This window comes from Macaca mulatta, chromosome 1 (genome assembly GCF_049350105.2).
Source record: "Macaca mulatta isolate MMU2019108-1 chromosome 1, T2T-MMU8v2.0, whole genome shotgun sequence".
NCBI lineage: Eukaryota > Metazoa > Chordata > Mammalia > Primates > Cercopithecidae > Macaca > Macaca mulatta.
In genome coordinates this window covers 234,484,453-234,497,173 of record NC_133406.1, presented here as the reverse complement: position 1 = coordinate 234,497,173, position 12,721 = coordinate 234,484,453, and the positions used below count along the sequence as shown (strand labels likewise).

The window sequence follows — 12,721 nt, the reverse complement described above, 5'->3', positions numbered from 1 at the left end:
CAGGCTCTGGTGGGCAGGAACTGTGGCAAGGAGGGCCAAGCTTGCACTTCTTCTACTCTATTGCTTCCCACGACACGGGGCTGGTCTCAGCCAACAGCTCCTCTAACCAGCCGCTTTAGTGAGGGAGGTGTCCTCAGAATCAGCACCAGACCCTGACAATGCTGACACCACCCTTAGCCTGCGAGGCAGTGCTGCTGCAGCGGGTGTGCACGGCCTCATCTCAGCAGACGTGACACTGACAGAAATCACTACGTGTCGGGTGCACTTCACTTTACTTCTGCAGAGAACAGTAATGTAAGACAAGCATGGTGATCTCTGCTCATACAAACTGCAGAGGCCTCTGGCCTCTCAAGCTGGCACACGCACCCCAGGGACAGCAGGCACCGTTTCCAGCAGGGGCCAGGTGGCTGGGGTTGGATTTTTGACATGGGGAAAAACCACCCAATGCCAGTGCTGCCCTGGGTGGCGTGGGCAGGGCTGGCCGAGGAGGGGCTCCTGTGGGCTTTTCTGTACTGACCCTGCCACTGCCTAAATCATGAATCATTAATTCCACTCCCAAAATGAAATGTGCTTGGTGTCCAGGGTCGTGGCAGCTGTAGGCACAGGACCTTCCCAGAGCTCTGTCTGTGGAGCGTTTTCAGAGGGTGAGTTTAGGCAGGTCTTTAGGAGGATAACGGCCCCATCATATCTGAGTCAAGGATTTTACCAGATTGAAACATCAAGTCGACAAACAGCAAGGACAAAGCAAGAAACCTCAGCTTCCTGTTCCCTGTGGCAGACGGGCACATGCCATGGCCCACGTGACCCTGGGTGTGAACAGAAAACAAACTGGTACAGGGACCCAAGCAGTTGAAGGCCACTGCCTCCCTCGTCTTTGCCAGAAGAGTGGTTACCTTTTCTGATCTTGTCATGAAAATTAATGGCGTCCACAGAAGCTGTGACAATGTTGGTCTTGCAGTGGCGTGCAGCCACGATCCCAGCAACCTCGTCCATGAGCTTCATGGTCACGCCTGCGGAGAAAGGGGCATGCGGCAGATGAGACACGGAGGCAGGGGTGACTATTTCACATCCTGGAAACAAGTTACAGATCAAGCCCTCCCCTCCCGCCAGCCACCAGCAAGGGCTGCAGCCAGTAGGGGTGCAGGGTGCTCGGCTGCGCGTGCTGTGGCTCACGCACTACACGGGGTTTCCTCAGGAGCTTTTGAAAAAAACGACCATGGCTGATAGGCCAAGCCACTAACAAAACAGCCCTTTTCCTGTCCTCTACAGATATCTCACCCTGCTGGGCAAGTTTTGTTACAATATCAACTGGGATGGATGCAAACCTAAAGTCACAGAACAACATGTGCTGGCGAGGATGTGGGGGAAATCAGAACCCTCCTCCGCTGCCAGTGGGAGCCAGAGGTGCAGGTGCTTTGGAAACAGTTTGAAGGTTCACAAGAGGCTAAACACAGAGGGACTGTACGACCTAGCAATTCCACTCCCAGGTAGATACCCAGAAGAAATACATGCTCAACAGAAACTTATATAGAGCTTTCACAGCAGTATGTACGCATAACAGCCAAAAGGTAGAAACAACTCAAAGGCCCATGCATGATGAATGGAGAAACAAAACACGGCCCGTCCATACAATGGAACAATAAACGCTGCATTAGGAATGACGCTTGAAAATGCTGTGCAAAGCAAAAGGAGCCAGACGCCAAAGACCACATACTCTATGCTGCCACTGACAGGAAAGGCCCCGAATAGGCAAATCCATGGGGACAGAGGGTAGATTAGGGGTTCCCTAGGGATAAGGGATTAGCAGGATATGGGAATGACCACTAATGCGTACAGGGTCTCTTTCTAGGAGTAATGATAACATTCTGAAATTGATGGCAACAGTGGTTGCACAACTCTGTGAATATACAAAAAAAAAATCAACAACTTGTAGACTTTATTTCTGAGACAGAGTCTCACTTTGTCACCCAGGCTGGAGTACACGGATGCAATCTCAGCTCACTGCAGCCTCCATCTCCCCAGGCTCAGGTGATCCTCCTACTTTAGCCTCCCAAGTAGCTGGGATGACAGGCACATGTTACCACACTGGCTAATATTTTTGTAGATGGGGTCTCGCTATGTTACCCAGGCTGGTCACAAAGTCCTGGACTGAAGCAGTTTGCCCACCTCACCTCCCAAAGTGCTGGGATGACAGGATGCTACTGAGCCAGGCCAGCACACTTTACATAGGTGGAATGTGTGGTGTGTGGATCATCCTCAGTACAGCTGTTATATAAACAAAGACTCACTGAAAGCGTACTGGAGAATACTTGGGCTGCAGGTGTCTGATTTTACTCAGTCTCTCTTATTTGATGAACCAGTACTGTGCACATGCTGGTCCCCCACCCCCAGTTCTCATCCCCGGTACAACACATATATTAAATTATTTCCGTTTTTAGCTTTTTTTTTTTTTTTTTTTTGAGACGGAGTCTTGCACTGTCCCCCAGGCTGAAGTACACTGGCGTGATCTTGGCTCACCACAACATCTGCCTCTTAGGTTCAAGCGATTCTCGTGCCTCAGCCTCCCAAGTAGCTGGGACTACAGGCACGTGCCACTATGTCCAGCTAATTTTTTATATTTTTAGTAGCGAAGGGGTTTCACCATGTTGTCCAGACCGGTCTTGAACTTCTGACCTCATGATCCACCCACTTCAGCCTCCCAAAATTCTGGGATTACAGGCGTGAGCCACCGCGCCCAGCCATAACTTTTTAATTTATTTTTTATTTTCTTGTAGAGATGGGGTCTTGCTATATTGCCCAGGCTGGTCTCGAGCTAAAGTGATCCTCCTGCTTCACCCTCCCAAAGTGTGGGGATTATAGGAGTAAAGTAGGTCACCGCTCCTGGCTCTTATTTCACTTAAAAACTTAAATTGTACCTTTTCTTAGGTTGAACTACATGAAATTGCCAATAGTCAACCATATTTAACTTACAAAAGCAGCAAAGTGATATTAACCAACTTAATACCTATTAGAAATTTTAGAAAGTTAGGTACATTCACCCTAGGACACAGAATGATTTTTTTTTTTTTTGACACAGAGTCTCGCTCTGTCACCAAGATTGGAGCACAGTGGTGAAATCTCAGCTCACTGCAACCTCCACCTTCCAGGTTCAAGCTATTCTCCTTCCTCCACCTCCGCAGTAGCTGGGATTACAGATGTGAACCACCACACCCAGCTAATTTTTGTATTTTTAGTAGGGACAGGGTTTTGCCATGTTGTCCAGGCTGGTCTCAAACTCCTGACCTCAGGTTATCTGCCTACATGGGCCTCCCAAAGTGTTGGGATTATAGGCGTGAGCCACTGCACTCAGCCAAGGACACAGAATGATTCCTAAAAAATCCAGACAGAGGCAGAAAACCAGATTCCATCCCACAAGTGAAAACCAGGCTCGTACAGAGTCACATTTAGGGTGGGAATCAAATGCCCATAGCATGCAGCAGGTGAAGCTGGAAAGAGCAGAATTCGTGGCGACCCCGGGCAGAGGCCAGCGAGGCCCCTTGCTGCTCAACTCCTGCCTAGTCCCCCCCACGGGGACCCCATTCAAGAAACATATCCACCTAATGAGAGGCACGCATCTTGTGGGCATCGGACTCTACTGACTGGAGAAAAAGATGAGCAACTGGGGAGACGTGAACACTGATTGGGTATTCAACGAGACTAAGGGCTTGTAAGTGTGTTTGGGAAGATGTGATAGCACTATTGTGGGTGTTCAAGGTAAGAAGTTATCTTTCAGATATAGTATCTGAGATCTGCTTCAAAACACTGCAGTGGGAAAGAGGTGAGGCAGGAATGGGCAGGTGTTGCCCACTGCTGGTGCCGGGAGACGAATACCCAGGGGCTTGAGATGCTCTACACTCTGTTTTTTGTGTATATCTGAGCATTCCCAAAATAAAAAGCTAAAACAGAGACATGGGTGTTACTGATGAAAGCATTATGTTTCTATTAGCATGACTTTTCTCACAGGAGCTAAAAGAAGATGCTACTAAATGAGGTAGAACAGGTGAGGGGAGGAGGGACCAGATTCACATTCACTGCACTTCTGCCTGTCCTTTCAAAGACCTGGCGCATCTGTTCGGCTCAACCTGTGCTGAGGGCATCAGCATCCCCGTCTTTCTTTTTCTTTTTGAGAAGGAGTCTCTCTCTGTCTCCCAGGCTGGAGTGCAGTGGTGCAACCTCAGCTCACTGCAACCTCTGCCTCCCAGGTTCAAGCGATTCTCCTGCGTCAGCCTCCTGAGTAGCTGGGATTACAGGAGCTTGTCGCCACGCCCGGCTAATTTTTGTATTTTTAGTGGAGATGGGGTTTCACCATGTTGGCCAGGCTGGTCTCAAACTCCTGACCTCAAGTGATCCACCTGCCTCGGTCTCCCAAAGTGCTGGGATTACAGGTGTGAGCCACTGCGCCCAGCTGCGTCTCCATTTTTCAATCAGCATCCCCATTTTCAAATGAACAACGGAGGCCCTAAGTCACACAGAGGTCCGATTCTAAAGAAAGAACGCAGGTGCCGGGCGCGGTGGCTCAAGCCTGTAATCCCAGCACTTTGGGAGGCCGAGGCGGGCGGATCACGAGGTCAGGAGATCGAGACCATCCTGGCTAACACGGTGAAACCCCGTCTCTACTAAAAATACAAAAAACTAGCCGGGCGCGGTGGCGGGCGCCTGTAGTCCCAGCTACTCGGGAGGCTGAGGCAGGAGAATGGCGTAAACCCGGGAGGCGGAGCTTGCAGTGAGCTGAGATCCGGCCACTTCACTCCAGCCTGGGTGACAGAGCAAGACTCCGTCTCAAAAAAAAAAAAAAAAAAAAAAAAAAAAAAAAAAAGAACGCAGGTGAAATACTGGGAAAACAGCTGTTTGGCTGGGGAAAGAATCCTAGGCACCAGATTTTCTCCCTCAAGCAAATAAGATGCCACTCCATGTGCCAGGCAGGGCAGAGCTCCTCTGGGCTTCAGGCGGCTTGGCTCTCACAGTTCTGCAAAGTGGTTTTACATTGTTATTGGAAATAGAAGGTGCAGCTTGGCTAAGCCACCACCAGGCTGTCCTGGTCTCTCCCCCATGGCAAGGGGCCTCCATAAAGGCCCAGCAAGCCCAGGCCTCACAGGGTAGAGGATGGTCAGGCCAGGTCCCTAGCCCAGGATGGCAAGGAAGTGAAAACACAAAACAGAATAGGATCATCCATATGTCAATATCAAGGGCTTCCTTGGAGGGGGAAGCCTCAGCTTCTGAATTGACCACACTCACCTGTGAGCGTGCCCCCCACCACAGTGTGGTTCAGGATCAGAGTCTGGGATGAGGCCTGGTATGAATCCCCCTGCCCCATCACCCATGCTTGAGGGGCTTGAGTCCCTCTGTTCCTGTCTAGAGCGTGTGAGTCACTGCCACAGCCTGGCTGGGAGTGAGTCCCCATCACCTCCGCCACTGCTGGCTGGGTGACCTTGGGCAGGCAGGTTGCCCTCCCTGAGCCGTGGGCTCTGTGTCTGTCAGGCAGAGGAGGTGATGGCGCCCATAGGCAAGGTGACTGAGGAGCAAACGGGATGGCCATGCGGCTGCTCAGTAATGGCAGCTGCTATCATGGGACGTGGGGATTTGGTGGACATCTGTTGAGCTGAACACTAATTTAATTTAGGGCTTTGGGGACAGATCTGAGGTTTGGAGGCTGAACAGAAAAGGAAAGAAAAATGAAATAGCTCAGAACACCAGGTCACGTGTGGCTGAACACCCACACACTTGGCTCAGGTGGGCAAAGGAGGGATCCAGAGGACAGTCGGCCTCCCCTCACCACGCACCACACGCAGAGGGCAGAGAGGCCCACGCGGCCACCTCCTGACTAGGTACTAGGTCATGGCTTCCCAGAGTGAGAGAGACAGCGAGGGAGAGGCAGCGAGTGTGTGTGTGTGTGTGTGTGTGGCCAGAGAGAGAGAAAGAGAGCGAGTGTGAGAGTGTGTGTGTGTGTGTGTGTGTGGCCAGAGAGACAGAGAGCAAGAGAGCGAGTGTGAGAGAGAGTGTGTGTGTGTAAGGGGCTTGGTAGCGGCAGAGCTGGAGCCCACAGACTGAGTTATTCTAGGTTGATCTGCCTCATAAAGAAACTGACTTGTGACCACAACAGCTGGACTAGTGGCCCCATGCACACACACAGCCAGCACAGGTGTGCCATGGAATCCCACGGCATTTCCCACAGACCAACTCTGAATACGGAATACTGCTCTGGGCAGTCAACAGAAGCTCTGTCAGCCTCTGATGGGGGCCAGGACCAGCCGCATTTGCCATGAAACGCTGGCCATTTATATTCAGAAAATGGCAACCTGGTGATGAAGTGACAGCAGCTGAGCACAGGAATGACGACGAGCCACATGAGGACCGTGTGTGCTGGGGGGACACATTGTTAGCTGGAGTACGTGAGAAGTTTATCACCAAATGTGCATTACATGGAGCCTTCCTCCGGGGAGATAGGTCGCTGGCCAGCAGCTAGTCAGGGTCCTCCTAGGAACCAATGAGCCAGGGACAAGTAGAAGTTTTTGAGAGAGAAACGAAGAAAGGAAGGGACACCGAAGCCTAGCATCAGGAGCCAGGACAGCACGCAGACACAGGGTCCTGATGCTGCTGGGTGGGGGCCACGAGCTGGACGCTGAGGGCAGCGGCTGGCATTGCTGGGGAAGCTGGTGCCAGGCGCGGCCCAGCATGTCACACAGAGGAACTCGGCTGCAAGGTCAGTGCCATGAACCGTGAACTTTGTCTGTTCACTGAGGCAGCCTGAGTGCATGATGCACAGCTGGCACCCTCCCCTCTGCACAAACACAGAATCTCACCGGACCCCACCCGATCCTGTGATGCACGGCCAGCCCCTCTCCACAAACATGGAATCTCACCAGACAGCACCTGTTCCTGACACGTGGCCGGCCCCTCTCCACAAACACAGAATGACCAACACAGGGTCTCACTGGACTGCACCTGATGAGGCAGGAGCCTCCCTGTCTCCATTCTACAAACCAGGCAACAGATACATGGAGAGTTGCGCTTCCAAAGTCACACTGCTAGGGGTAGGATGGGCCCGGACCTGACCTTGGGCCACCAGAGGCAATGCCATGCTGCCTCCCCATCCTGTCCGGTGACATCGCATCCGGAGTGGAATTCTTCCCAAGATGACTGCAGGAAGGAGTGTTCAAAGTCACAGACCCAGAGTGCCCAGTGCTGGTCACCAGCTGGTGTCATCAACTCAGGGTGGTTTAGCTGTGGGTGAAGGAGGAGGGAAAGGAAGGGTTCGTGTTGGAATTAATGTTCAGAAGTTAGGAAGTGCCTACAATTAACCCCTTGTTCATCCATCCTGGAGAGCAGAATGAGAGAATAAATGGAAGGAGTTGTAGTCAGCTCCTTCAAACTGGGGTTTGCCCCATTTATCCAAAAGGCTAGCTTGTTGGTATAAGACTCCACAAGAGACCCCATGTTACTGAAAACCTCACAGGATCCAAAGCACGTGACAGCCAACCCCGAGGGGAAGATGTGAGCAGCTGTTGAGTGCCTGGTGCGTGAATACCCACTTCACCACCCCCATGCTCCTGCAGGCTCCACACGGCACCCCCAGACCACACTGTGTGGTGTGACACGGACGCCTGCACTGGGTGGGGACCTGCCTCATTGTCCCTATGTCCCTGACCCAACACGGAGCTGGCATCTGGTGCTCAGGAAATGGTTGCTGAATGAATGAATCAATGAATGAATGAATGCAGGCTGACTAACAGGTCATGATCAGCCCAAGCAAGCTACCGCAGCCGCAAAGTATGGGGCTCCTTCAGACAACAATCTGGGTCAAGAATTAGTCACAGATGAGGGTGGGAAAAGCTCATCCAGTCCCAGAAACCCCAGAGCCAGGTGAGCTTGATGACCGGCCAGAAAACCAAGCCCACATTCAAAATGATCTTGCTGTGTGAGCTGGGCAGTGACATTTATGGGGACAGCCTCCTCCAGCCCCAGCAGCCAGCACACACGCAGCGGCCTGGGAAACCATGCAGAGTTTAGATCAGCTGCAGACCTGCTATGAAACAACTTTATACCAATGACGGAAAAGGCCAAGACTGGTGGATGGAGTCAATGCTATTCTAGGGCCCAGGCCAGGGGGGCTGTCATAATCCCACCACGTATGTCTATTATCAGATTATACCCTATACCTGGAGTTTTATTCTAAGGACCAGGAACAGTGACTCACGAGCAGTGGGAAATCCTGACTTTGACAGACAAGGAGATCTTCCAAGACCTGGGCTGGCCTCACGGACACTGGCCAGGGGAGCAGGCAGGAGGGCTCTGAGCTCCCAAAGGATCTCACCTGGAAGGATCTTTGTCCACTTCAGGTCACCTGCACCTCCCAGAGAAGTCATAGTAGGATCCTGGGCCAGCTCAAGGCCAACTTTACGACTCACGAGATAAGCTTTCTCAGGGAAACGATTAGAACGGTCTAAAAATCAAGCGTTTGACAGACTGGATGAAGAAAATGTGGCACATATACACCATGGAATACTATGCAGCCATAAAAAAGGATGAGTTTGTGTCCTTTGTGGGACATGGACACAGCTGGACACCATCATTCTCAGCAAACTATTGCAAGAACAGAAAACCAAATACCGCATGTTCTCACTCACAGGTGGGAACTGAACAATGAGATCACTTGGATACAGGAAGGGGAACATCACACACAGGGTCCTATTATGGGGAGGGGGTAGGGGGGAGGGATAGCATTAGGACATATACCTAATGTAAATGACGAGTTAATGGGTGCAGCACACCAACATGGCGCATGTATACATATGTAACAAACCTGCATGTTGTGCACATGTACCCTAGAACTTAAAGTATAATAATAAAGATTAAAAATAAAAAATCAAGCATTTGGCCTTGCAACAGTGAAGGCTCCCAGTCCCTGCAGGTGTTGAGGCAGAGGCAGCCGGAGCAGAGGCGGAAGTAGAAACCCACCCGAGAAGACGGACCTGGTGAGAAACAGTGCCTCAGCCTACAGCCACCCCAGTCTGTGTTTTCACAAACGCACTTTTTAGTGGCGATCCAGTGGGCTTGAGAAAAACATAGAAAAACCACGGTCTGTGTGTCAGCTGAACTCTGCTGGCTACTTAGAGGGAAGAAAAGTGATCTCATAAAAACTGAGACTCTAATCAACCACTGTTAATCACAAGCCCTCCGCTCCCTCCTATTGGCGAGGCACAGCCCTGGGCATCTTGTTGTAGGGCCTGGTGCCGAGCCTGCTGGTTACTTGCCACCAAGAGAAAGTGATGAGGTCGGATGGTCCCTGCCGAAGTGAGATCATTAGAAAGCCACGTGCCCATCGCGGCCTGCGTGTCAAGACTGCTACCACCCAGTACCTGTGTCTGTGACAGCACACACAAGACACTACAATCAATGTGTTAATTGAAAAAACTAAATTTTAAGAAAATAACCCAGAAAAACACAGTGCCTGTTTCACAACTGCCTTTCCTGCCACCACTGCCCACCTGGGCCCCTGCCTTGCCAGAGGGAGCCACCCGCCCTCTGGCACCGGAAGTCACCGTCTCCCTTTCACTTTCTTCTGCTGTATTTAAGATATCAAGTGCCCGAGTTTTCTCCAAGCTGCTTCTTTCCAGGTTCCTACTGAAAAGCCTCATCAATTTCCCCCACTGCAGGCACAACGGGTGCTGCCAACGTTGGAAAATAACTTTGGCACATTACAGTCCACCGCGGGCCGTCCTCATCTCCCAAGATCTGTAATTTAAAAGATGACAACAAAATTGTAGAACCCACTGTCCTTGGAGCTGCATTTGTTTCAAGAATTACGTGGAAAAAAACAAGACTTTCTTGGCCACTAATGTATACACGTTAGATACCAAAGATTTTTTATAATTGTAACATTTAACTGCTTACAGGTTTTTGTTTTGCGTCTTTTTTTTTTTTTTTGTATTGATCTGTCAACTGGTTTAAAAATAGAGGCTTCATTTTCTTCTCCCAAGGCCTGGATCGTGACTGGGTCAGGCTTGCCTGCAAATCCAAGGCAGCAGTTCATAGCTCGGAGGCCGTGTGCCGCTGTCTGCTCCGTGGGCAGCAAGCTGAGATGCCCCCATTTCTATATTTAATCCCAACTGACGGAGCGTGGGCGCCAGCCTCCTATATTAAGAAAATGATAGTAACTTCATCTTGTTTTAAATACCCTACCCTTTAGTAATTACAAGAGTTCTGAAAAGATCCAGTTGAGTAAGAGCCTACGAGACAGTCCTGGCCTCTCCCTCCCAGGTCCTGTAACCTGCCTCTCTGTGGCTGGGACCACGGACAGAGGAATATTCACTAAGTGGTTCCCAGATGTCTGGGAGCATCACAGACCCAGGGAGAAGGGCCAAAAGCTGCCCACGTCCATTTATTCCTCACACTCTATAGAGTCTGAAACAGGGAAGGGGGGAGGTCTTGACTGCTTCCTGATGTTTTGAGTATCCACGCTTCACTTTCAAAATAAGGAAGCAGAGAAAGGGTAGATGGATTTTGCATTCCAACTGCCATGGAGGCCCAAGCAAGAGGAGGCTGCAGCAACACACGAGCCCCCAGGCCCACCCCTGGGAAGGATAGGCCAGTGAGAGGCTGCGGCCGCAGCCTGGAGTCTACCAAAGCAAGGTCACTTTCTGGAAGGGCCAGAAATTTTGGTGGGGTGTCAGTTTCCTTCCAAGAGTCCAGGTGACGCTCCTGTTTAAGAGTTTGTGTTCAGCCGGGCGCGGTGGCTCAAGCCTGTAACCCCAGCACTTTGGGAGGCCGAGACGGGTGGATCACGAGGTCAGGAGATCGAGACCATCCTGGCTAACCCGGTGAAACCCCGACTCTACTAAAAAATACAAAAAACTAGCCGGGCGAGGTGGCGGGCACCTGTAGTCCCAGCTACTCGTGAGGCTGAGGCAGGAGAATGGCGTGAACCCGGGAGGCGGAGCTTGCAGTGAGCTGAGATCCGGCCACTGCACTTCAGCCTGGGCAACAGAGCGAGACTCTGTCTCAAAAAAAAAAAAAAGAGTTTGTGTTCATCACTTGGAACAGGGAAATGCTCTCAGTAGGTAACTGCCACGCATGCCCCTAGCAACCACAGCTAAAGAGAGCAGCACAGGCTGGATAACGTGGCACCAAAAGAAAAAGAAAAGAAAAAATCCCCTACCCGACCCATACACAGGTAGAGAAGGATGTTCTTATGGTTCACTGCATGACCTCAACCAAATACTCTGTATTTCTGGAAAGGGGTCGGTGCCCCATGATTTGAGAGGGATGATGTGCTGGCCACCAGGTACCCGGCTGAGAGGAGGACCCAGTGTGGGCAGAACAAAGTGAGTTCCTGGGACAGGTGCCCGTAGGATGCCTGGACTGGGGCAGCACGAACCCCACACCCAGTCAAGGAGGGAGGGGCCCAGGTTTTCAGGGTTGACACCATCTCGGCGTTCAAGTTCACCAGTCCCAACGTCCCGCTCCCCTGCTAAGTATCAGGATGGACATGAAGCTGTTCTTTGGAGCTCCAGAATGTTGTGGAGAACGACATTTTCAAACACCAAGATCCTAGAAGGCGAGTACTAGAAGGAATCTAGCTGCAGCCTATGCCACTCAGCTTCACAAGGAAGAAAGCGACGTCCCAGAGTGTTTGCTTGTTCACCTCCTGACCCCCCTAGACCAGAAGTTCCTCAAGAGTAGGGAACGTGCCCTCTTTGTCCACCTCTTTCCTTCCTTCCCCCACCGCTGAGGGTCTGGTGCATTGGGTCCCACGCAGCAGCGGGGGCTCCAGTCAAACAAGGTCACAGAATTGGAAAAGAGCAACTGAGCCCTCTTTCACATTTTTCAGTGAAAGTCAACTCCTCCTGCAGGTGTAAAAGACTGTTTTTTCACAACTGCCCCAAGAAGACCAAGTGAACAAGAGCGTCTTGGTGGAGGCCTCACTTGCGCCCCCTGCCATGTTTTCTCTCCCCTCTCTTTCCTCTGCCTCCTCCTACAGTCTCAGGCTAAGCTGTGCTGACCCCTGGCCTCAAGACCCCCAGCAGCATTGTTTGGCTTCCTGGTAGCTAGACACCCGCATGGATGTTTGTCGCAGGAGGTCCGACTCCCAACTGACCAGCAGGGCTGTATCTTGTTCACAGCTTCCCTGGTGGAGCACGGAGGGGCTCGGCACACAGGAGGCGCCTGGTCACTGGTTCTCGAGATAGAGAGTGGTCATTACGTGTGCCTCATGTGCAGCGCATGCGCAGACACGCACGCTCTGTATAGCGCATGCGCAGCCTCGCATGCTCCTCTGGGTGGGGCTGACTGCGCGGGGCCAGCACACTCCGCAGTCCTTCCCACGCAGGACCATCATTCTTCCCAGGCCAGTCATTCAGCTACTGAGTGCTGACTCCATTCCAGGCCCTGCACTAAGTGGGAACGCAACAGTGAACAGACACAGGTCCCCACCTGTGTCTACTTTCATTCTGGGGTGCAGAGGCCATAGGAAAGTGTCAGGAGTGATGGTGCTTTGGAATAAAAAGTAAGCAGAGGCAGTCTAATTTATACAGGGTTCTCATGAGAGGTCTCTTTCCTTTTCTGTAGAGACCTGAAGAAAAACACAGGCAGCCTTGCCGTTGGAGGGAACAGCAACCAGACAGAGGGAATGGCAACAGGCGGAGGGAACAGCAACAGGCAGAGGGAACTGCAACAGGCGTTGGAC

General features: G+C 51.6%; 2 protein-coding genes across 10 annotated transcripts in view; both read right to left on the bottom strand.

Moving 5' to 3' along the window:
- ACOT7 (acyl-CoA thioesterase 7) overlaps positions 1-12,721 on the bottom strand; it is a 192,508-nt gene that overhangs the window by 31,576 nt on the left and 148,211 nt on the right. For all 5 annotated transcript variants that reach the window (XR_013408990.1, XM_077977866.1, XM_015141617.3 and 2 more), the window contains one exon: positions 894-1,010. Coding sequence is in view for 4 of the 5 variants with exons in the window: in XM_077977866.1 (XP_077833992.1) it covers positions 894-1,010 (117 nt within the window). In the remaining variant the exon portion in view is untranslated. The remainder of the gene's footprint in view (positions 1-893; positions 1,011-12,721) is intronic.
- Positions 1-12,721, bottom strand: part of RPL22 (ribosomal protein L22) — a 251,157-nt gene that overhangs the window by 114,683 nt on the left and 123,753 nt on the right. The window lies entirely within an intron of this gene.